Consider the following 23854-nt stretch of genomic DNA (forward strand, 5'->3'; position numbering starts at 1 on the left):
TGACACTAAGCTTTAGATTAGATGACATATATTTACCCAAGTGCAGGTGAGAGACTGAGAGAATTTGCTCATTGGGGATGGAGGTGTTTACAAAGAACACGTAACGTAAGGATCAAGTGTAAACACTTGCTAAGCTCAGAGCATCAACTATTACTCACAGAACTCTACTAGCCATGTTGAGAGCTCTCTTGCTCTTTCCTCTATTTCAACTTGGGAAAAGTAAGGCAACCTAGTTGGTGGTGGTGGTGGGAGGGGGCATGGAGAGAAATTTTATGCTAGGACATAGACAAGAAGTCAGCCATTCCCCTCTCACTGTGGCAGGCTCAAGCTGGCAGAGGAGGGAAAGGGCTTTGCTATTATTTGCCAGTTTTTATACTAGACAGTAACTACTGATCTGAGACTGTTGAATTAGCTATTAACGTCTTTTTCACTTAAATGACAGAACAGTCACTATATTTGTGCCATACTTCATTCAGAGCAGGGAAGAAATAATTCCACAGGGTATGTTTTAACATGCAGTGGGAAAGTTATTTGCAATTGCACCCTACACATCTCATTTGTTCAATATTCCAATGTCAGTTGCCAAACAGAGTAACACAATGAGATTTACATGTCCATGGGGGGAAAATTTGAACTTGTCTTTTATTTAAAATTGGTTTTAGGAGTTCCCGTCATGGCGCAGTGGTTAACAAATCCGACTAGGAACCATGAGGTTGCAGGTTTGATCCCTGGCCTTGCTCATTAGGTTAAGGATCTGGCGTTGCCATGAGCTGTGGTGTAGGTCGCAGACGCGGCTCAGATCCCGAGTTGCTGTGGTGGTGGTGTAGGCCGGAGGCTACAGCTCTGATTAGACCCCTAGCCTGGGAACCTGCATATGCCATGAGAAAAAGCCCTAGAAAAGGCAAAAAGACAATAAAATAAAATAAAATAGATTTTATTTGATTTTGAAAAGGCCCATCTACCAATGACCTTTAAATTAAATAAATAGTACTACATTTGGTGACCCAGTCTTCTTACAGAATATATTTATTGATCAATTTCTCAGCTCATTTAAGGACCAAGATGTATCCTAAGCCAAGTCCCCCAAACATGCATGGAGTAGCTGAAACTGATATAAACATTTTTATTTTATTGTCTTTTTACAGCTGCACCTGCAGCATATGGAAGTTCCTAGGCTAGGCGTCGAATCAGAGCTGTAGCCACCAGCCTGCACCACAGCAACATCAATGCCAGATCTGAGCCATGTCTGTGACCTACACCACAGCTCTCAGCAATGTCAGATCCTTAACCCAATGAGTGAGGCCAGGAATCGAATCTGTCTCATGATTGCTAGTCAGGTTCGTTACAACTGAGCTACAACAGGAACTCCTAAACATTTTAACAACTGCTGAAGACATTCAGTTTTGACAAAAAGACCAACCAAATGCCCCTTCTGGTGGCTTACAAGTGGAACTTTGATAAGAGTCATTCTGAGGAGTCTCGTCAATTATCATGAATAAAGAATACATCACAGAGCCCCAGATATTTGCTATCTGATTAGGAGGTAATAATCAAAAGGATAGGCTTTAGAATGAAAGAGCCATAATTCATTCATTCATTGAATGTTTAGTGAGTGCCTAGTATAATGCCAGGCTTTGTAAATTTTTTATTTACTTTAGTAAATAAAAAAGTCAAGATTTCCTATTCTTGGGTGTTTTTATATACTCTGTTACATATTTACTATAGTCCTGCCCTCACCTCTCCCGTATTTACTTGAGCTAGTTTCTGTGAGTTCCTTTTCATTGTATCAGACTCATTCTATAAAAGCAACCCAGTTATAAGAGGTTAACATCCCTAATGGCAAGAAGCTTCTACAAATCAATGAGAAAATAATTAACAAAATAATAAATTGAGAAAAGAAATGAAGTGGCAATTCACTAAATAACATAAACAACCAAGAAATACATGAAAAGATTTTTTTTACTATTAATCAAAAAATATAACTAAAAAAAGCAAGTGCTTTTTCTTTTTCTGCTAACAACTTGACAAAGGTAAAAAGTACATACACCAATGAGATCCTGCTGTGTAGCCCTGGGAACTATGTCTGGTCACTTATGATGGAGCATGATAATGTGAGAAAAAAGAATGTCTACATGTATGTGTAACTGGGTCGCCACACTGTACAGTAGAAAATTGACAGAACACTGTAAAACAGCTATAATAATAAAAAAATAAAAATCATTATACAAAAAAAAAGTTCATACACTATCGAGTGCTCATGAAGGTGTAGGGAAAATGGACTCTCAGGAGAAAACGTATTGATATAATTTTCCTATTTTTGCCATTTAGCCATATCTATCATCATTGAAAATGTGGGGTTTCCCTTTGTACTTGCAATTCTATTCCTATGAATTCATCATAAAGAGTAATAAAAAAAAGAGTAATTAGAGGAGTACACAAAATGTGTGCATGTATAAGAATATTCGTTATAAATAAAAATCATTATAAAATAAAAAAGTATATTCATTGTGGTATTTTTACAATAGCAAAAACTTAGAAATAGTGTAATTGTCCATACATAATTAAGTAAATTATTGTATTTCCATACAATAGAATACTATGCAACTATTTAAAATATTACAGATTATTACTTAAGGACATGAAAAGATGGCTTCAACCTTTTGAGTCTAGTACAAAACAGTTTAATATGATTTTACTTGTTGAAACCATTATATGTTGATATCACTTATATGTGGAATAAACATAGTAAATACGATACAAATGAACTTATCTATGAATCAGAAATAGACTCATAGATGTAAAGCACAGACTTGTGGTTGCCAAGGGGGTGTGGGAGGGATGAATTGGGAGTTTGGGATTAACAGATGCAAACTCTTACATGTAGAATGAATAAATAATAAGGTCCTACTGTATAGCAAGGGAAACTATACTCAATATCCTGGGAACTTCCATACTCCACAGGCACAGCCTTAAAAAACAATAAAAAAGAAAAAGGAAAAAAAAAGCAATAAAAGAAAAGAATTTGAAAAGGAATACGTATGTGTATAACTGAATCATTTTGCTGTAAAGCAGAAATTAACACAACATTGTAAATCAACTATACTTCAAAAAAACATTTAAATTATATGTATTATACATATGTGCGAGGCACATGAATATATAGATATGTGGAAAAGAACTGTCAAAATGTTTATATACTATATTATATATATATATATTTTTTTCTTTTTCAGCCACACCCACAGCATAAGTTCCCAGGCCAGGGACTGAATCCAAGCATTAGCTGCACCCTACATCACAGCTGCAGCAATGCTGGATCTTTAACCCACTGTGCCATAGTGGGAATTTCCCTACATAATATTTTTAAATGATCATTTATTTAGTCATTCATCTAATATTCATTACTCATTCATTTAACTATATATTAAACTCTTAATACAAGCTAGGCATCCTGCTGGGTGCTGGGAAAACAGAAGAGAACAATCCGTTAATTTAGTCCACTAAAATAACAGTAATTTTGAAAAATGACAACAATCAGTATTGGTGAATTTAAGAAGGGGAGCTCTCTCATATACTACTGTTGAGAATATATTTTGGTAAAATATTTCCGGAAAGCAATTTAGCACTTTTGGCTTTGTTTGGTTTTTTTTGGCTGTGCCTGCATACAGAAGTTCATGGGCCAGGGACTGAACCTGTGCCACAGCAGTAACCAGAAAACTTTAGATCCTTAGCCTGCTGAGCCACCAGGGAACTCCCTTTTTTTTTTTGGTTTGTTTGTTTTTTGTAACACTTTTAATAAAATTCTTAGAAATAGCCATTTCACTAAATCCTTTGATTTTCAGGAATTTATTCTAAAGAAAGGAGTATAGATGTACACATTAAAAAATATATCAAGCAGCTCATAAATGAATTTCTTGGGAGAGGGATAATTTTGGTTTTTTTAGGGCTGCACCTGTGGCATATGGAAGTTCCCAGGCTAGGGGTCCAACCGGAGCTGCAGTTGCCGAACTATAGCGCAGCTCGCAACAATGATAGATCCTTAACCCACTGAGAAGGCCAAGGATCTAACCTGCATCCTCACGAGGACAATGTGGATCCTTAACCCCCTGAGCCAGACAGGGAGCTCCAGGAGAGGGCTTAAATATTAAACTTAAATATTAAACAATGGGGGTTTCGGTAAATAAAATATCATATGTTCACAATGCAGAATATCGGGAATCTTGTTTAACCTAGAAAAATTTTAATATAAAAAAGTGTCCAAAATACATGTGACAAGGTTTTTAAAGTGCAATACTAACTTGCTCTAACTTGAACAAATCATTTAAGGGAGCTGAGTCTCTTCATCGACAAAGCTTAGATCCTTAAGGACCCCTTTCAACTCTTACCTGAGTCTAGGTACTCATCCTTTCTTCTTTGTAAAGAAAAGAACTCATCATTGGCAGTCAGTAAATTTTAGGTTGGCAGCTGTTTGTAGAGCTATCCTAAACTATTTTCTCTGAGGATTTACTAAAAGATGCTCGCAAAAAGGAAAATACGTATTTCGGAAGAAAATGTCCCTCAGTTGCCTATTCTTTCAGGCATCGTGCTTGGTTTTGACGGCAAAGACATTAATGCCCTCAAAAAGTTTAAAGTCTGATAATAATGATAGTGATCAGTGACAACAACGCCTGGAAAATGAGTTCTCCAAGGAGTAAGGAAAAGGATTCCAAAGTAGAAAGAAAAGCATGTCCAGAAACAAGATACTCCAGGAAGAGTACCGTTGACAAGAAGAAATGGACCATTATTTGTGGTCTTTTTTTGCAGTCCTGTTCTTCTCGCTACCCAACACCACAAATCTCTGTGGACGCTGAATGAGAGGCTAAGCAGTACACCAGGAATCTCGGGTGCATCCGGCCGGGCCGGTGAGAAACTGACAGGAATCTACAGCTCACAGGTAACTTCTCTGAGGATCCAAGAAAGGCGACTTGATAGTGGCCACCCAGCGGCTATTAGCTCCCGCGGGCGTTCCTGGCCCAAGTTTTCCCGCCAATGTGAGTTTCTCAGATTTCCCAGGCCCCGCCCACTCCCGAGCCGGCGGAGAGCTTTGAGGGCGGGGAAGCGCCGGAAGCCTATCGCTATCTCTAGAATAGACTGCTCTACCCTGCGCCAACGCATAGTCCCACAGACTTCTCTGTAGATCGCCGAGCGGTAGTTTCGGCAGCGCTCCTCGATCTGCAGGTTTACCGGAGGCCGTGACTAGGCTCTCGCCGGAACCATGGTGCGTTGGATTCCGAGCTCAAACAGGGTTGGGGCACAGGCCCGCTGGCTGGGGGTTGGCGAGTGGCCTCTCTGTCATTCTTAGAGCGGGCCGGGGCTATGGGACATGGGAACCTCAGTCGATGGGGGGTTCTGGAGTGATTCAGCATCTCTGGCCTGGCCGGCACAGGGGAAGTCGGTAGTCGGTGCGGCCTTTCCCCTGGGTTTGTTTCGCTTTCCATCCGGCCTTGAACAATACCTCCTCGGTCTGCTAGCCGAGTTCGCCCCTCAGTTTCCTTCAGTCGAGTAGATTCCGAGCGGTCCAGAGGGGCCCCTAGTGCTCTGTGTGGGAGAAAGGAAAAATTGGGATTTGACTTTTGGAATCTCCCTGTATAGCCAATAGCAGAGTTGAGAGCTCAATTCTCTTTTAGAGCTCAATCAGAAAAGGCCTTTTTTCAGTCACTTATCCAGTTAGGTATTTTTACGAAAGAGTAAACTGAAGCTGATAGAAGTGATAGAATAAGGGTTACAATATAGGGCTCAGAGCTTCCAGTCCTATGTCTACCATTCCAGCAGTCAGCCTTCTCACCCTAATGATTGGGCTCCCAAGTACTGTGCTGGCAGACTCATTTTAAGCTGTCTTTAAAGCTGTAATGGGTCCGTCGCTGTGGCTATTTGTGTCCACTTTCTGGGGACATTCTTGTGTGTACTCATTCTATAAGAATGTTTTAAATGCACTGTTTTAACTACAGTGAAGGTTCAAAGATAAATCAGACACGTCTCTAATCGTAATATAAGGTCGAAAAAAAGGTGTAGATAAAGGAATAGTAGGAGTATGTTTTGGGATTTGGGGAGGAAAGGTGGAGAAGGCTTCAAGAGGTAGACATTTGAGGTATTTAAGGAAAAGGAATGCTTTTTTTTTTTTGTCTTTTTGCATTTTCTAGGTTCCCAGGCTAGGGGTCTAATCTAATCGGAGCTGTAGCCCCGGCCTACGCTAGAGCCACAGCAACGCAGGATCCGAGCCTCGTCTGCGACCTACACCACAACTCACAGAGGCGCCAGATCCTTATCCCACTGAGCAAGGCCAGGGATGGAACCCGCAACCTCATGGTTCCTAGTTGGATTCGTTAACAACTGAGCCACGACAGGAACTCCAAGGAAGAGGAATGCTTTTGATCGTATTAGGTCTTGGTATCAGGGAAGAGAATAAGCCAAAGATAGAAAGGAGAGTGGACACATAGGAACTTTAGTAATTGACTGAACTCAAAGGCAGTGCAATGGACAGTGGTAGAATTGGAATTTGGGAAGATAGGTCCCATCTGGCTCTGCTCTCCCCTCCCTCACAAGCTCCTTGTAAATGTAAAATTGGCTTGCAACTAAGTACAGTAGAAATCTTCCAATGAGGTTGCAGTAACAACCTTTCATTAATGTTGGATGGAAATAGACTAGAAAATTATTATTATTATTATTTTCTTTTTTTTTTTTTTTTGCTTTTTAGGGCTGCACCCAGGGCATATGGAAGTTCCATAGGGGTCCAGTCAGAGCAGCAGCTGGAATCTGTGACCTTTGCCACAGCTCATGTCAATGCCGGATCCTTAATCCATTGAGCAAGGCCAGGAATCAAACCCTTGTCCTGATGGATACTCGTTGGGTTTGTTACCAATGAGCCACGATGGGAACTCCAGAAAACATTTTGAGTGATAGAGCTTGTTAAGATTTGGGTTTTGTAATGTTCGTGTATTAACAGATTTTTTTTCATTTACTTTCAGTTTCGCAACCAGTATGACAATGATGTCACTGTTTGGAGCCCTCAGGTAAAATGTTTTATACTGTTTCTACAAAGTTGCTTTTGGTGGCTGCAACTTGTAAAAATGTTTTGGATAGTATGCTGTGAGAAAATATAATCATTTTAGACATTCCTGTAAGTTTCCTAGTTTTGAAGAACATCGTTTGAGGTTTAGCTATTCTTACCTGAAATTTGGGATCTCTGAGTTAATTTTTTTTCTGCATTTGATCATATGGGGATATTTATGTCATTTTTTAAAAATATAATTGTTTAAAAATATAGTTGTTTTACAACGTTGTACTAATTTCTGCGGTACAGCAAAGTGACCCAATCATCCATATATATATATATATATATATATATATATATATATATACACACACACACATTCTTTTTCTTGTATTACTTCCATCGTGTTCTGTCCCAAGAGGTTGGATATAGTTTCCTGTGCTATATAGTAGGATGTCATTGCTTATCCATTCTAAATGTAATAGTTTGCATCTACTAACCCCACACTCCCAGTCCATCCTACTCCCTCCCCCGTCCCCTCTAAGTTAATTTTAAATCCATGAAAGGGTCTTGTACAATGACTCTAAGGTGTATTGGGTTTTTTTTCTTTTTAGGGCAGGATTCATCAAATTGAATATGCAATGGAAGCCGTCAAACAAGGTTCAGCAACAGTTGGTCTGAAATCAAAAACCCATGCAGTGCTGGTTGCATTGAAGGTGAGTAAAGCAATAAATATATCTTCCTCTTTTAAAAAAGAGCTACTGGGAGTTCCCATTGTGGCTCAGCGGTAACAAATCGGACTAGTATCTATGAGGATGTGGGTTCGATCCCTAGCCTCACTTAGTGGGTCAAGGATCCGGCATTGCCGTGAGCTGAGGTATAGGTCACAGACACAACTAGGATCCTTTGATGCTGTGGCTGTGGTGTAGGCCAGCAGCTGCAGCTCCAATTCAGCCCCTAGCATGGAACTCTATATGCTGCAGGTGTGGCCCTAAAAAGCCAAACAAAAAACAACAACAAAAAAACCCAACTATCAAATGTAAGTCTCACTGTGTAGATAATAAATTATAAACTTGTTTTTCTGTCTTAAATAATGTCTATCTAGAGGGCACAATCAGAACTTGCAGCTCATCAGAAAAAAATCCTCCATGTTGATAACCATATCGGTATCTCAATTGCGGGACTTACTGCCGATGCTAGACTGTTATGGTGAGTATGATCATGAAAAACAAAGGAAACATCTCTTGATTCATAATTGATTATATTCTAGAAAAGATCCAGGTGTTTTACAGGTATTCTATTCTGCCAGAATATTTACAAGATTGTGTATACCTTAGTGAAGTTGGGCTCAGTTACTCAGTATCCCATTTCTTGATCCTCTGTGTAGTAACTAATAGAATTAGCCATACTAATATTAATGCCTTTGAGAAGTCATTCAATGATGTGATACTTGTTAACTCAGTGTATAGTGTTTGATATTATGTCTGAGAAGAGCTTGACACTTTTGTTAGGTTTGCGAGGATCAGATGAACCACCTTTGCTTTCTCTAATACACCAGTATTTATTTGATGTTTATTTTTTGCAAAGCTCAGTACTGGATGCTGCAGGGTGTAAAACGTGAATGAGATATAGATCTCATCTTCTAGGAAATTAGAATCAGCTCTATGTCTAATACACAGAAGAAAGTGGAGAGTAACAGGTATACTTCTGTATGGGACCAGATAGAGATTATTTCTATTTGAGAGGCATTATGTAAATGAAGAACTGACATTTTGGAATCACACAGACTTTAGTTTCCACTTTTATTTATTTGTTTATTGTTTTTATTGACTTTTTAGGGCTGAATCCGTGGCATATGGAGGTTCGCAGGCTAGGGGTTGAACCAAGCTGTAACCGCCAGCCTGCAACACAGCCATGGTAATGCCAGATTTGAGCTGCATCTGCGACCTACGCCACAGCTCATGGCAACGCTGGATCCTTAAACCACTGAGCAAGGCCAGGGATTGAACTTGAGTCGCCATGGATGCTAGTCAGATTCATTTCTTCTGAGCCATGACGGGAACTCCTTTGTTTTTTATTTTATTTTTATTTTTTTGCTTTTTAGGGTGGCATTTGAGGTATATGGAAGTTTCCAGGCTAGGGGTCAAATCAGAGCTGCAGCTGCTGGCCTACACCACAGCCACAGCCACAACAATGCCAGATCTGAGATCTGTCTGTGACCTACCCCACAACTCATGGCAATGCCAGATCCTTAACACACTGAGCAAGGCCAAGGATTGAACCAACATCCTCTGCTGAGCCACAATGGCAACTCCTAGTTCCCACTTTTAGCACTTAGTATCTGATATTGGTCTAATTATTTAAACTCCTAATTTTCTTAGTATTTTATTGATAATTAGCCTAACATGTAGAGCACTTGACAAAGGGTCCTTTTTTTTTTTGGTTCTTAAAATCTTCCCCTATTGTAACTTTGTAAACATTTATTGGATTGAATGAGGCCTAAATGATAATCATTTCATACCTGTAAATAGCACCTGCACAGTTGACAGTCCCAGTATATCAGTCCCCTGCGGTGATCACAGAGCTACCGTGAGGGGGCATGGCCCATGATAGGACCCTAAGGCATGCAACTCAGTGTGTTGCCTGGGGATGTGGAGTAGATTGGTGGTTGGACTCAACGCTGCCAGAACCCAGACTCTTCCCTCACTGCTCTCAATGGCCTGTGAGATGTCTTTGCAGAGGAACTTGGAGCAAATCGGAATCCAAGGTTGAGGCTGTGGCATGAGTGAGTGGCTGCTGCACTCTGCCCCTTGCCCCTCCATCACCCAGGGCTGGGAACACAGTAATTGTGTTCAGCCAGTATTGAAAACCATCAGGTGTGCTGCTGGTTTGCCACTTGTGGTTCTGGAGACTTTGTTTCCCTTTCTCCTCCACCTTAGAAATAGGGAACGTAAATAGGGGCCCCTGGGAGGAGGCCTGTATTACAGTTGGTCTAGAGTCCTGTTGCTGTTGATTTTGGTCATTGACGCCTGGTTGTTTTGATGAGGCGTTCCCAAACTTCCCAAGGCTCACACTTGGTACCACCCAGGTGCTCTTGTTAGCATGTTCGATTTTGTTAATTGCTACTGCTTTGCGCTTAGTGGGCAGTCACATCTACTGGCTGCACCACCAGCTTCCTGGGCAGGAGTGAAAAGACCCCCTGCTCCTCCTATTTGCCCTGGCTCTGTCATTACCTCACAGGGTCTCAGCCACTCTGAGCTCTGTGTCACTGCTAGAACCAGCCACTCTAGTCCTGGCAATAGCCAGAGCCAAGAGTTCTTTATTTTCCTCTTGGCCCACAGTGTCTTTCAGGTGTTGTGTGGGAGGTAGTAAGGGGAAAGTAATCACTTAAGTCTGTGATTTTTAATTAGGAAAGAAAGAATATAAACACTAAGGGTAAATAATAATGCTAATGTTTAAATTTTCAAGTTGTCTGGCAAGCTCCTTGTTCTCTTAGGTCAGCAACATAGTGATAGCATTACTGGTTTCTTTTAGCTGTTTTAAAATATGTTGCATTGTCAAACATTTTATTTAACCCAATCTATCCAAAGTATTGTTGTGTCACATGTAATCAACATAAAAACTTTGTTAATGAAATAGTTTACATTGTTTTTTTTATTAAGTCTTTGAAATTTCATGTTTATTTTGTAGTTATATCTCAAGTCAGACTAGCCACTTTTTCAGTGCTCACTAGTCACATGTGATTAGTACCTGCCATATTATAGGGCAGTGCAGTTTTAGACAGCCTTGGGAAGTGAACTTAAAGTAGTGAACAAGTAGTTTGGTTTCTGCAGCCAGCATTTGATCATCAGATGTGACATTCATGTAAGCTAAACAAAGCAAGATGAAAGAAAAATGCAGAGCTGTTTCTTTTTTCTTTTTTTTCTCTTTTAGGGCCACAGCTGTGGCATGTGGAAGGGCCCAGGCTAGGAGCTGATTCCGAGCTGCAGCTGCTGGCCTACGCCAGAGCCACAACAACCCAGGATCCAAGCCACATCTGCCACCTATACCACAGCTTGTGGCAACGCCAGATCCTTAACCCACTGAGCGAGGCCAGGGATCAAACCCACATCCTCATGGATACTAGTCAGGTTCTTAACCCTCTGAGCCACAGTGGGAACTCTGCGTACCTATTTCTTATTTATCCTCTTGGCTTTAATTGTAAAACATGAATCTCCTTTTCCTCGGTGTTATACTTGCTTGAATCTTGTCAAGTTTAACAGTGAGACTCAACAGTCTGGTGTCTGGTATCTCCTCTAAAGTATTCCTTTCGGATAGAAGTAATGTTGGCAGGCTAATGTTAAGAGATACCTTGGAATGGATTCTATTTCTTGTATTGGCTGTATTGGGGAATTTTTTGTCAGCTTTCATGAAAAAAAGTATTGTTTTTGCTAGTTCAAGACAGTCTTTTGAATGAACAGTCTTGTTGACAGTGGCAAGGGTAAAAGAAGAGAGATTGTTCTTTTTCTCTTGCTTACCCTTCTCTATTCTATAAAGTGCTGTGAGACAAAGCTTATCTATAGCTAAGAAACATTTAATTATAAACGTGAGATTATGAAAACTTTAAGATTAGTCACTTTTCAAACAGAACATTTAAAATTTAGAAGGAGAGTTGGTATAAAAAAATGCGTCCTTGGAGTTTCCATTGTGGCACCGCAGAAGTGAATCTGACTTGCATCCATGAGGATGAGTGTTTGATCCCTGGCCTCGCACAGTGGGTTAAGGATTTGGCACTGCCGTGAGCTGTGGTGTAGATTGCAGGTGCAGCTCTGGTCCTTCATTGCTGTGGCTGTGGTGTAGGCCAGTGGCTATAGCTCCGATTTGACCCCTAGCCTGGGAACCTCCATATGCTGTGGGTGCAGCCCTGAAAAGACCAAAAAAAAAAAGGATCCTTGTGGCCATGTCTTTATGGTTCCCTTATATAGATATAATTCATATAAATGTCTAGAAGAAGGCAAAGAAAAAATCAAATTCCTTTATTTAGATTAGAATAACTGATTTTAAATTACTAATTTTTCTTGTTTCTTTTTCAGTAATTTTATGCGTCAGGAGTGTTTGGATTCCAGATTTGTATTTGACAGACCTCTGCCTGTGTCTCGTCTTGTATCTCTAATTGGAAGCAGTATCCTTTTTATTTATGCATTTATTTTAGCATTTATGAATGTGGACTTTGAAAAAAAATTTATGCTTAATCTTTATGTTACTTATTAGGAATATGACAATGCATAACATAGGTAAGATTGTGAAAAATTTAAGGTAGTCACTTTTCAATAACAATGTTTAAAATTTTTAGAAGGAGGGTTGTAGAAAGTTTTACTTTGGAACAGTGGGTTCTAAATAAGGTGCTGGGTTTTATCAGCCCTTGTAAGTAAGCAATTGATATTTTCCAGATATGGATACGCCCAATTTCAGAAGAACTAAGCATCATTTTTAGAGATTTAAGGTTTTTTATTGATGGTTCCTGATGTTCCTCAAAAATCCTTGCCCATTGTATCCAAAATGAAAGATTCTCTTCATCAGAGAAGGTCATTTTGCTAGCACTCACATTGGATTTGGTAGATACTCAAACGTATTTCTAGTACTAGACCATAGAAATATTTCTCTGGGAGTTCCCATCATGGCTCAGTGGTTAACGAACCTGACTAGTATCTATGAGGACATGGGTTTGACCCCTGGCCTCGCTCAGCGGGTTAAGGATCTGGCATTGCCGTGAGCTCTGATACAGACACGGCTCGGATCCCGAATTGCTATGGCTGTGGTGTAGGCCGGCAGCTGTAGCTCGGATTGGACTCCTAGCCTGGGAACCTCCTTATGCCTCAGGTGTGGCCCTCAAAAGACAAAAGAAAAAAAAAAGAAAAGCAAAAGAAGGAAATGTTTTTCTGTTTTATTCTTTCTGTAGTGGATTATGCAGCAATTAAGCAATCAAATCTCTTTGTTAATAATGTATAATTTGAAAATAAAGATATTACTTTATTCCTTGTTAGAATGGACTCTTTAACTAGTTTAAGAAACCCAGATACCAACGCAACGATATGGCCGGAGACCGTATGGTGTTGGGCTACTTATTGCTGGTTATGATGTAAGTTCATAATGTTATATTTTAATAATTTTTTTTTGTCTTTTTGTCTTTTGTTGTTGTTGTTGTTGTTGTTGTTGCTATTTCTTGGGCCGCTCCCGCGGCATATGGAGGTTCCCAGGCTTGGAGGTTCCCAGGCTAGGGGTTGAATCGGAGCTGTAGCCACCGGCCTACGCCAGAGCCACAGCAATGCGGGATCCGAACCGCGTCTGCAACCTACACCACAGCTCACGGCAACGCCGGATCATTAACCCACTGAGCAAGGGCAGGGACCGAACCCGCAACCTCATGGTTCCTAGTCGGATTCGTTAACCACTGCGCCACGACGGGAACTCCTATTTTAATAATTTTTTAAAACTGACCAGAAATTTTCCAATTTTTAGCTCAAAGTCAGATTTACATAGTCTATTTTTCTTCTATTTATAGGATATGGGCCCTCACATTTTCCAGACTTGTCCATCTGCTAACTATTTCGACTGCAGAGCCATGTCCATTGGAGCTCGTTCTCAATCAGCTCGTACTTACTTGGAGAGACATATGTCGGAGTTTATGGAATGTAAGTGATTTTTTTTTTTTTGCCCCCTCCAATTTTTATATGGTGAATAAACACAGCATTCTAAATGAAGAAAACTATCAGCTTTATAGAAAGAATTTTTTTAAAAAGTTAAGCCCATGAAGTGTTTATTATTTCTTTTATGCATACCAGTTTTTACTTTCTCTGACTACCACAGTAGTTTTAGTCACCACAAGGACTTTTTCACAGTACGAATAGCATGTCCTTAACTGTAAAGATTCTTGATTCAATTGGTCTGAAGTGAGTGTGGCAAGTGTGGCTCAGCCAGAGTTGAGACCCACTGTATTAGCTACCAGCTGTAAGTTCTGTTTATAGCTTTTAGTTTTCCGTGATTCTTGTTTTTAGCCATACAGACATTTCTGCGTTAAGTAGTTTATAAACAAGAAGTCAGTGTTGTGGCAAAGAAAGGTAAAAGCTGTAAGGTGTGATAGGGCAGGTTTTCAGGTGCTTTGCTTATGCAAGGGTCTTAGATTTTAAAACATGCCTTTTATGCATCTGTTAAAGTAATCATGTTTTTTTTCCCCCCTTCATTCTGTTGTAGTTTATTGCACTAATTGACTTTTGAATGTTTTGTTTGTTTGTTGACCACTGCAATGGCTTGATGTGGGATCTCAGTTCCCAGAGCAGGGACTGAACTCAGGCCATAGCAATGAAAGCACCAAATCCTAACCACTAGACCACCAGGGAATGCCCTGACTTTTGAATGTTAAACCAGCTTTGCATTTCTGAGATAAATTCCTCTTGGTCAGGGTATATAAGTTATAAAGATATATAAAATATTTATATAAACATAAATATTGCTGAATTCAGTTTGCTGATATTTTGTTGAGGTTTTCTGTGGATATTTTCATAAGGAATATTGATCCTATAGTTTTGTTTTCTTGTCATGTCTTTGTGTACTTTTGGTAGCACTGTAATAATGGCCACATAAAAGGATTTGCAGACTCCTTTTACAAAGAGAAAATACTGTGACTAACATTCCACAGAATACATTCTGCAAAACCTTGAGTTGTATCATTCGTGAATTGGAATTTTGATTTAACTTAGCATAAGAAAAGGTTACACTTAGTAACAGAAATTATGTATCCTCTCATTAAATAAAATGATAGCAGTATGGTTATTATTAGAAGATTATATAGCCAGATATTAAACTCTTGGCTTTTTTTATTGTATTTAGTATGTGACTGAAACCATGATTTTAGACTATATATCTAATAAATAAAAGAATCCTACCATGAAAATGGAATTAAGAAATAATTGTTAATTTATTACATTTAGGCAATTTGAATGAACTGGTTAAGCATGGTTTGAGAGCCTTACGGGAGACCCTGCCTGCAGAACAGGACCTAACTACAAAGGTAAATACCACATTTTCCAATTGTAGATACCACCATTGCATAAATGTAAGTAATATAGGTGTGTATACTTATACTCCTTTAATTTGGGAGATGGTTGCCTTGGCTCATTCTTTAAGTTATTCACCAAGTGACTGATTTTGAAATGATTTTTATTTTTTATTTTTTTTTGTCTTTTTGCTATTTCTTTGGGCCGCTCCCGCGGCATATGGAGGTTCCCAGGCTTGGAGGTTCCCAGGCTAGGGGTTGAATCGGAGCTGTAGCCACCGGCCTACGCCAGAGCCACAGCAATGCAGGATCCGAGCCGTGTCTGCAACCTACACTACAGCTCACGGCAACGCAGGATCGTTAACCCACTGAGCAAGGGCAGGGACCGAACCCGCAACCTCATGGTTCCTAGTCGGATTTGTTAACCACTGCGCCACGACGGGAACTCCTGAAATGATTTTTAAACATTTCTTTTTTGGGAGTTCCTGTCGTGGCTCAATGGAAATGCATCTGACTAGGATCCATGAGGACGCAGGTTGGATCCCTGGCCTCACTTAGTGGGTTAAAGATCTGGCATTTCCATGAGCTATGGCATAGGTTGCAGATGCAGCTTGGATTTGGCATTGCTGTGGCTGTGACATAGGCTGGCAGCTATAGCTCTGATTTGACTCCTAGCCTGGGAACCTCCATGTGCCTCAGGTACAGCCCTAAAAAGACAAAAGACAAAAAAAAAATTCTTTTTTGGTATAGAGCAATAAAACCAGTAAGTCTGACATAGAATGGCCTTCATTTCTTCAAGCTATAGGAATTTTCTTCATATTATTAATTCAGTTAACATAAATATATTAAGCACCTATCATGTGCAGGCAGTAGGCAGTGGGAATATATAGTAAATATAATAAATCCTCTGTGGATACTAAAATCTGCAGATGCCCAAGTCCCTTATACATAGTGATGTAGTATTTGCGTGTAACCTATACCTATCCTCCTGTATACTTGAAATCATCTCTAAATTACTTATAATACCTAATATAATATATGTAAATATTTGTAAATGCAGTGTAAGTGCTATATATATAGTTGCCAGTGTACAACAAATTCAAGTTCTGCGTTTTGGAACTTTCTGGAATTTTTTTTCCAAGTATTTTTGATCTGAATATTTTTTCCAAGTGTTTTTGAATCTAAGGGTGCAGAACCTATAGATAAAGGGGCCAATTGTCCTTCAAGGAGAAGAGAATGAAAAGTTACTAATAGACCATGGAAGATGTGGATTGAGAATTAACCATTAAATTAGCATGGGACTTGACTAGACAATCTTAAGGGAATAATGGAGCTAAAGCCTGATAGGAATGGAGTCAGGAGAAGACAAGAGGAGAAAAATTGGAGATAGCTCTTTGGAGATTTTCTTACCAGTCCAGAGAGATGGTGTGGTCGCTGGAAGAGAGTGTAGTGAAAAAAGGGGGTTTTGTCATTTGGGGTTTTTAAGATAGGGGAAACTACTGCACATTTGATATTTAAGATATTTAAGAATAATCCAGTATAAAGAGAGAAAATGGGACTATTCATTCCTAATAACAGGGAGAAAGAGAATCTAGGGACATAGATATAGGAAAGAGAGGATATTGTTGGGAGCTTGTGAACATTCTCTTCTATTTCATTCTATTTTCTCAGTAAAATAGGAGCAAGGTTTTGAGCTTCAGGGAGAATGGAGAATGTTAGAGTTGGTCCAGAAAGGGGAGACTGAGTGATCTAGGGACCCATGTAGTATAATATAATGCAGGAACCACTAACAGCCTTCTAGAGGTTAATAATCAACAACATGAGATTAGTCAGCATGTTATGAAATCTATTTTGCTATAATGACTGGATAATTAATATTTAATATGAATGTGAAACTTCATGGCCTCTATAATCTTTGTAACATCTTTTCCTATAATAAAAATAATATTCTTTTTTAAAAATTAGGAAAGTACCTAAAATTGTTTTTAAAATTTGGAGAGTTCCTGCTGTGGTACAATGGGATCAGTGGCATCGCCGGAGCCCTGGGACACAGGTTGATCCCTGGCCTGGCACAGTAGGTTAAGGATCCTGCATTGCCACAGCTGTGGCCTAAGTTTCAATTGCGGCCCTGATCTAATCCCTGGCCCAGAAACTCCATATGCCGCAGGGCAGCCAAAAAATGAAAAAATAAAATTTAGGTATGCAGTTTACTGTTGACATTTACAACTTGGAAAAATTTGCTGAGGTATCTTGGATCCCTAATTTCTTTTTTTTTTTTTGAATGACAGAGAACGCCCTGTATTATCCTTAATGCCTTAAGTTGTTGCTAAAATTTTAACATTACAGGAGCTGTTTTGTACCAGTTAGCGTTCAATGATCATTTTAAGAATTACTCATGGCCAAGTGATGAACGAATCCGACTAGGAACCATGAGGTTGCGGGTTCGATCCCTGGCCTTGCTCAGTAGGTTAAGGATCTGGCGTTGCCGTGAGCTGTGGTGTAGGTTGCAGACGAGGCTCAGATCCTGCGTTGCTGTGGCTGTGCTGTAGGCTGGCGGCTCTAGTTCCGATTAGACCCCTAGCCTGGCAACCTCCACATGCTGCAGAAGCGGTCCTAGAAATGCCCAAAAAAAAAAAAAGTTGCCTGGTGGCTCAGCAGGGTAAGGATCTGGCATTGTCACTGCTGTGGCATGGGTTTGATCCCTAGCCTGGGGACTGCCACATGCTGTGGATATGGCCGAAAAAAAGGAATTGCTCTCTAATTTTTCCATGTGTAACATAGTTCCAAGCTCCTGCCAAATTCAACACTTGAGAACCCCAAGCTTATTTCCTTAAGAACTGTCATGTCTTAACTTACACAAGGAACAAATTTGATTATTTCTTAGAAGTTAGGCTTGCTTTCTAGCTACTTGGTTTGTTCTCTCTCACTGGTTTGCAACACATTCTCATTATGGGCCAAGTTGCAGATTTCTAGGTGATGTAGACCTTCGGGGTTGTTCATGATTGTCAAAATTGAGTATTAAAATCTGCAAATTACAGGAGTTCCGTCGTGGCTCAGTGGTTAGCGAATCTGACTAGGAACCATAAGGTTCCTGGCCTTGCTCAGTGGGTTAAGGATCCAGCATTGCCGTGAGCTGTGGTGTAGGTCACAGACGTGGCTCGGATCTGGCGTTGCTGTGGCTCTGGCGTAGGCCAGTGGTACAGCTCCGATTCGACCCCTAGCCTGGGAACCTCCATATGCTGTGGGAGCAGCCCTAGAAAAGGCAAAAAGACAAAAAAATAAATAAATAAAATCTGCAAATTACAGAAGTTTACTAGGGTTCTTCCTTTTGACCCTAAGTATCTTTTAAGTCTCATTCAAGAATTTACTATTTTATTGTTCTTTTTTCCACCAAACATTTTATTGTAAGCATTTTTCCAACCTAATTCTCGTAATTTTTAATCTTTACCCTTTTTTCCCCTCAGAATGTTTCCATTGGAATTGTCGGTAAAGACTTAGAGTTTACGATTTATGACGATGATGATGTGTCTCCATTCCTGGAAGGTCTTGAAGAAAGACCACAGAGAAAGGCACAGGTACATAACTAATTATAACCAGAGGCTTTAGTTCTACCCCAAATTGCTGTTTTCCTGCCACAACTGTGTAAATTCTACCATTTTTGTCTTTAATTGTTGAGATAGACTTGTTGTTCATAAAGCAATAGGAAAACTAAGAATTGAGTAAAGTAGAATACTGAGGGGTCAGTGATCTCCATAAACACAAAAAGGATAGATGATTTGGTTATCTGTCACAGTTTCTCAGTTCTGTGGGTTGACAGGCACAGCTAGATGGTTCTTTTGCTCATCTCACTTGGGTTCTCTCCAGTGTTCCAGTCAGTTGAGGAGGTGGGGCTGGAACATCCAAGATGGCTTTGCTCATTTGTCCTCTTTGATCACACTTGCTAGGTATCTTAGAGGGACAGCTAGAAGGCTGGGACCTCTGCTAGGATGGCTGGGCCTCTGTCCATGTAGTCTCAGGGCTCTCCTTCACCAGAGTGTCCCTGGCAGGGTGCAGCCCAGAGGCTACAGAAGTTCAAAAGTTCAGAAGTGAAAATTGCCAGGTGTTCTTATGTTTGAGGCCCAGGACTGGCACAGCATCACGGCACATTCTATTAGTTAAAGCAATAGGGCCAGCCAAGATGCTACAGGAAAAAATTCATTGGGGACCAGCTTCACAAATACAGAGAAAAGGATCAAGAAGTATTGGTGAATCTCAGGTTAAATATGGGTCTTTTTTTGTTGCATGTTTAGAATACACATTTGCTATATACATGTTTGAATAGCTGAGTAATTGAAAAGAAAGTGTGCTGTACAGAAATTTCTTCTACAGCATGCATTTTTTTTTTAACTTGAAAAGGATACTGTTGGTATATTTGGAGGAGCGAGATATGCATTATTTAACTGCTCTTGGGAAGAACCATCACCTTTGGGAAGAATGCAGTGGAGTGCCACACAGCTGCCTTGTTTAATCATATTTTTGCCATGTTTATTGGTGCTAAAGAGGAAAAGAATGTCTCAAATGGTGCCAGTTGTACTTTAAGGCTTGTAGTGATAATAAAAGAAAAGCCTTTATTCTTGTGTACAACAAAGTATGATGAAATGCTGGAGTTCAGTGATGCCTCATTTTTCAGAACTGTAAAATTATATATACTTTTTACAAAACTTTGTTCAGAAATTTTAACAGGACAGTGAATTAAAACTGAGTATCCAAAATATCTCCTACTCTTTTTTCTCATAAATTTTTTTGGCAATATATTATTTGTGATTATATATTAGTCAGATGTTCTTTTTACATATTTGCTTTTTTCTTCTCTCTTAAGCCTGCTCAACCTGCTGATGAACCTGCAGAAAAGGCTGATGAACCAATGGAACATTAAATGATAGACCAGTCTGTATGTGTATTACCAAACATGTAAGAATGCAAAAACACAATACTGATGACAATAATCTATACTTTGAACCAAAAGATACAGAATGGGGTAATAGTGTGTTTTAGGAATCAGTTCAGATGTGAGTTTTTTTCCAAGCAACTTCACCAAGGCCATATAATGGGTTGCATTTTTCTTTAGAGGGTCTGTATAATCATTTTCTAGAAAGTATAGTTATCTGTACTAATGTTTTTATATGAAGAACATACTGTCTTTGTGGTTTTGAAGACAACTGTGAAATAAAATTGTTTCACCTGCTAATGTATTGGGTTTTTGTTTTTTACGTAGCTTCAGTAAAATAGTAGTCTGAAATTACAACTGTGTCATGTATGGTCAACCAGGTTTGCCAAATTAAACTGCCTTTATTTTTACTGACGGGAAAAATAATACCTCTTATCTATAACAGTCTTATACTAATTCCCCAATGTACGGACTGGCTGCATGAAAATCCATGGAGATTTGGTCCAGAATACAGATTCAGGGTTCATCCCTGGAATTCTGATTAAAGTCTAAGAAACCACCACTTTCTAACAATTACAGTAGGAAGATTATTAACACATGAATGATATTTTTTCCAACTGGTAGGTGGCAGTAGTGATATCTCTGGCCTCAGCATAGGGAATGTTTGCACAAATAGCAAAAGAAAAATTTTAATTCCAAACCATCATTTCCTCTTATCCTACTCAGCCCCATTCCAGCATAATCTTTAGGCTTCCTTTTAATATGAGATTTGTAGGTAGATATTGCAGTACAATTTTGTCTTAAATCATGCAAAATGAAATGAGAAATCTGATTTTAAAAACAAAAGTAGGGAGTTCCCATTGTGGATCAGTGGTAATGAACCTGACTAGTATCCATGAGGACACAGGTTCAATCCCTAGCCTCTCAGTAGGTTAAGGATTCAGTGTTGCCATGAGCTGTGGTATAGGTCACAGATGTAGCTTGGATCTGGCATTGCTGTGGCTGTGGTGCAGACTGGCAGCTGGAGCACACTTTCAACCCCTGGCCTGGGAACTTCCATATACTGCAGGTGTGGCTCTAAAAATTAAAAAATAGATAAATAAAAATTTTTTTTAAATTAGGAGCTCCCTGGTAGCCTAGCAGGTTAAGGATCCAGTGTTAATCACGGCTATGGTACAGGTTCCATCCCTGGCTGAGAAACTTTTGCATGCCACAGGCATGGCTGAAAAAATTTTTTTTTAATTAAAATAAAAAACTCAAGTGTTCCCGTTGTGGCTCAGTGGTTAACGAATCCGACTTGAGGAACCATGAGGTGGGTTCAATCCCTGGCCTCACTCAGGATCCAGCGTTGCCTGAGCTGTGGTGTGGGTCGCAGACGAGGCTCGGATCCAGCGTTGCTGTGGCTCTGGCATGGGCCAGCAGCTACAGCTCTGATTGGACCCCTAGCCTGGGAACCTCCATGTGCCACAGGTGCAGTCCTAGAAAAGACAAAAAAAACCCTCAAAAACTAATAATCAAGGATTTTGCTGCTAAGAAGCCTGGAGGAGTTACTTTATTTTCTGAGATTTGTATCTTTCTAAAGCAAAACAGTTCATTTATACGTAAGGAACTTGGGTTTTAGACCTAATTCTACTAATTAGTGGCTATTTGCTCTGAGCAAGTAATTTAGCCCTGTTTTAAGGAAATCCTTTGGAGAATTAGTGTGAGGTTAAATGGGAGAATTTATGTGAAACATAATAGATTTAAATCTCTCTTGTGACTTCCTAAAGGGAGAATGGTAAGAGAAACTCTGGCAACCTTGTTTGAAGGAATAACCTCTGACTAAATACACGATTGTGGAAATGTTGGTCTCCATTCTGGAAGTGGCCTCAAGAGTCTGCCGTTTGAACTTGGAATGACGCCACAAGTGCCATTTGACCTACAGTGGAGTTACATCAGGCACATGTAACTCACAAACCCAACAGTGAAAGAGAAGTCCCCCAATTTGCCTGCAGGCTCATGGGTGTATAGTCTGGGGGAGGGAGTATGAGTGGGAAATTTCATAATTTACTCTTTCCTGGGGCAGATCTCTCTGCCTGTGTGCCTTTTATTGTGTGAGCCTCTGCCTTTGTTGATTTATCGTTTAAATGTGGGTTTTGTGTGTGTGTGTGTATCTGTGTTTTGTACCTGTTTCTTAAATGTAAACCAATTACTTGGTGGGTACTCAGCTGAGAGCAATTTTAGTATTTTTTTCAATATGTATTGAGAGCAATTTTAGTATTTTTTCAATTTTATTTTTACACAGACTTTAGAACTTAAATCCACCCCACCCCAGCAAGATTCAGTTCTACTATTCGTACAGAGTCCATTGTGTTGCCTTTTCATGTTTTATGTAGTGTATTATCAGTTATTACATTTAATCTGTGTTAAATAAACAGTAGAATTCCTAACAATGTCCTCTCATAAAACCTATCACTTGGTAAAAAGATAACATTTAATTCACTTGGAATTTATTAGGCATCCATAGGTATATCTTTGAAGTACTGGTATTGTTAAAAATGAGAGGCAATAAAGTAGGTGACAGGATTCAGTTCTCATTCCAGTTTTTTTCCAGTTTTTACCAAATGGGGGGGGGCACGTGCCTTTTCTCTAGGCTTTGATTTCCTAGACATCAAGATTTTTGATCCTTGATATGCATTAAGTCCTTGCTCTCAATTTATAATTTAAAAAGCATTCAAAATGATACAGTTACATGTTAGAGTAAAAATAAGTCCCAAAACAAAGTGCATCTTACAAGTGAGGAAGAATTAGGCTCTGTAAGATCCTGATAACTGTTCAACAAGCTCTGTATTTAAGAATGTACACACTGCCAGTGATGATTTTCAGCACAAACCCAAACTCCTGAGCTTTCTTATGGCTACGACTAGTTTTTTATGCTTTTTGGGGTCTCATTTCATGCTGATAGTTTGTCAGGTTTTTTTTCTTTTTCATTTTTTTTTTGTCTTTTTGCCTTTTCTAGGGCAGCTCCTGCAGCATATGGAGATTCCCAGGCCTCAGGTCTAATTGGAGCTGTAGCTGCTGGCCTACACCAGAGCCACAGCAACTCGGGATCCGAGCCTCGTCTGCAACCTACACCACAGCTCACAGCAATGCCAGATCATAAACCCACTGAGCAAGGCCAGGGATCGAACCCGCAACCTCATGGTTCCTAGTCGGATTCATGAGGTTGCAGGTTTGATCCCTGGCCTCGCTCAGTGCGTTAAGGATCCAGTGTTGCCATGAGCTGTGGTGTAGGTGGAAGATATGGCTCGGATCCTGCATTGCTGTGGCTGTAGCTCCTATTGGACCCCCAGCCTGGGAACCTCTATATGCCACAGGTGCAGCCCTAAAAAGCGAAAAAAAAAACCCCAAAAAAATTTAAATTAAAATAAATAAATAAAAATGAAGAAAGGGAGTTCTCTTCATGGCTCAGCAGTTAACATACCCGACTAGCATCCATGAGGACCCAGGTTCGATCCCTGGCCTTGCTCAGTGGGTTAAGGATCTGGCATTTTGGTGAGCTGTGGCGTAGGTCGCAGATGAGGTTTGGATTTGGCATTGCTGTGGCTGTGGTGTGGGCCAGCAGCTACAGCTCTGATTTGACCCCCTAGCCTGGGAACTTCCATATGCCTTTGGTGTGGCCCTAAAAAGAGAAAACAAAAAAGGAAGAAAGAAATGGAACAGCCTATTGTACACACATTTAGATCTCTGAGTGAAACAAAAGCAAATCTCAAAAGGTTACATTGTATAATTCATTTCTATTACATCCTTGAAATGACAATTACGGAGAACAGGTTTATAGTTGCCAGGGACTAAACAGAGAAGCCACTATGACTATGAAAGTATA

At 39.8% G+C, this 23854-nt stretch overlaps 1 protein-coding gene across 1 annotated transcript; it reads left to right on the forward strand.

Moving 5' to 3' along the window:
* Positions 1–5147: 5147 nt before the first annotated feature.
* On the forward strand, positions 5148–20289 carry PSMA1 (proteasome 20S subunit alpha 1). Its single transcript, XM_047776233.1, has 10 exons — positions 5148–5257; positions 7005–7049; positions 7645–7746; positions 8136–8239; positions 12103–12191; positions 13078–13148; positions 13572–13701; positions 14998–15077; positions 18527–18637; positions 19921–20289. Exons 1-10 carry the CDS (start codon positions 5255–5257, stop codon positions 19975–19977), a joined length of 792 nt encoding a protein of 263 aa, XP_047632189.1. The 5' UTR covers positions 5148–5254; the 3' UTR covers positions 19978–20289.
* Positions 20290–23854: the final 3565 nt, after the last annotated feature.

Source organism: Phacochoerus africanus, chromosome 4 (genome assembly GCF_016906955.1).
Source record: "Phacochoerus africanus isolate WHEZ1 chromosome 4, ROS_Pafr_v1, whole genome shotgun sequence".
Classification (NCBI taxonomy): domain Eukaryota; kingdom Metazoa; phylum Chordata; class Mammalia; order Artiodactyla; family Suidae; genus Phacochoerus; species Phacochoerus africanus.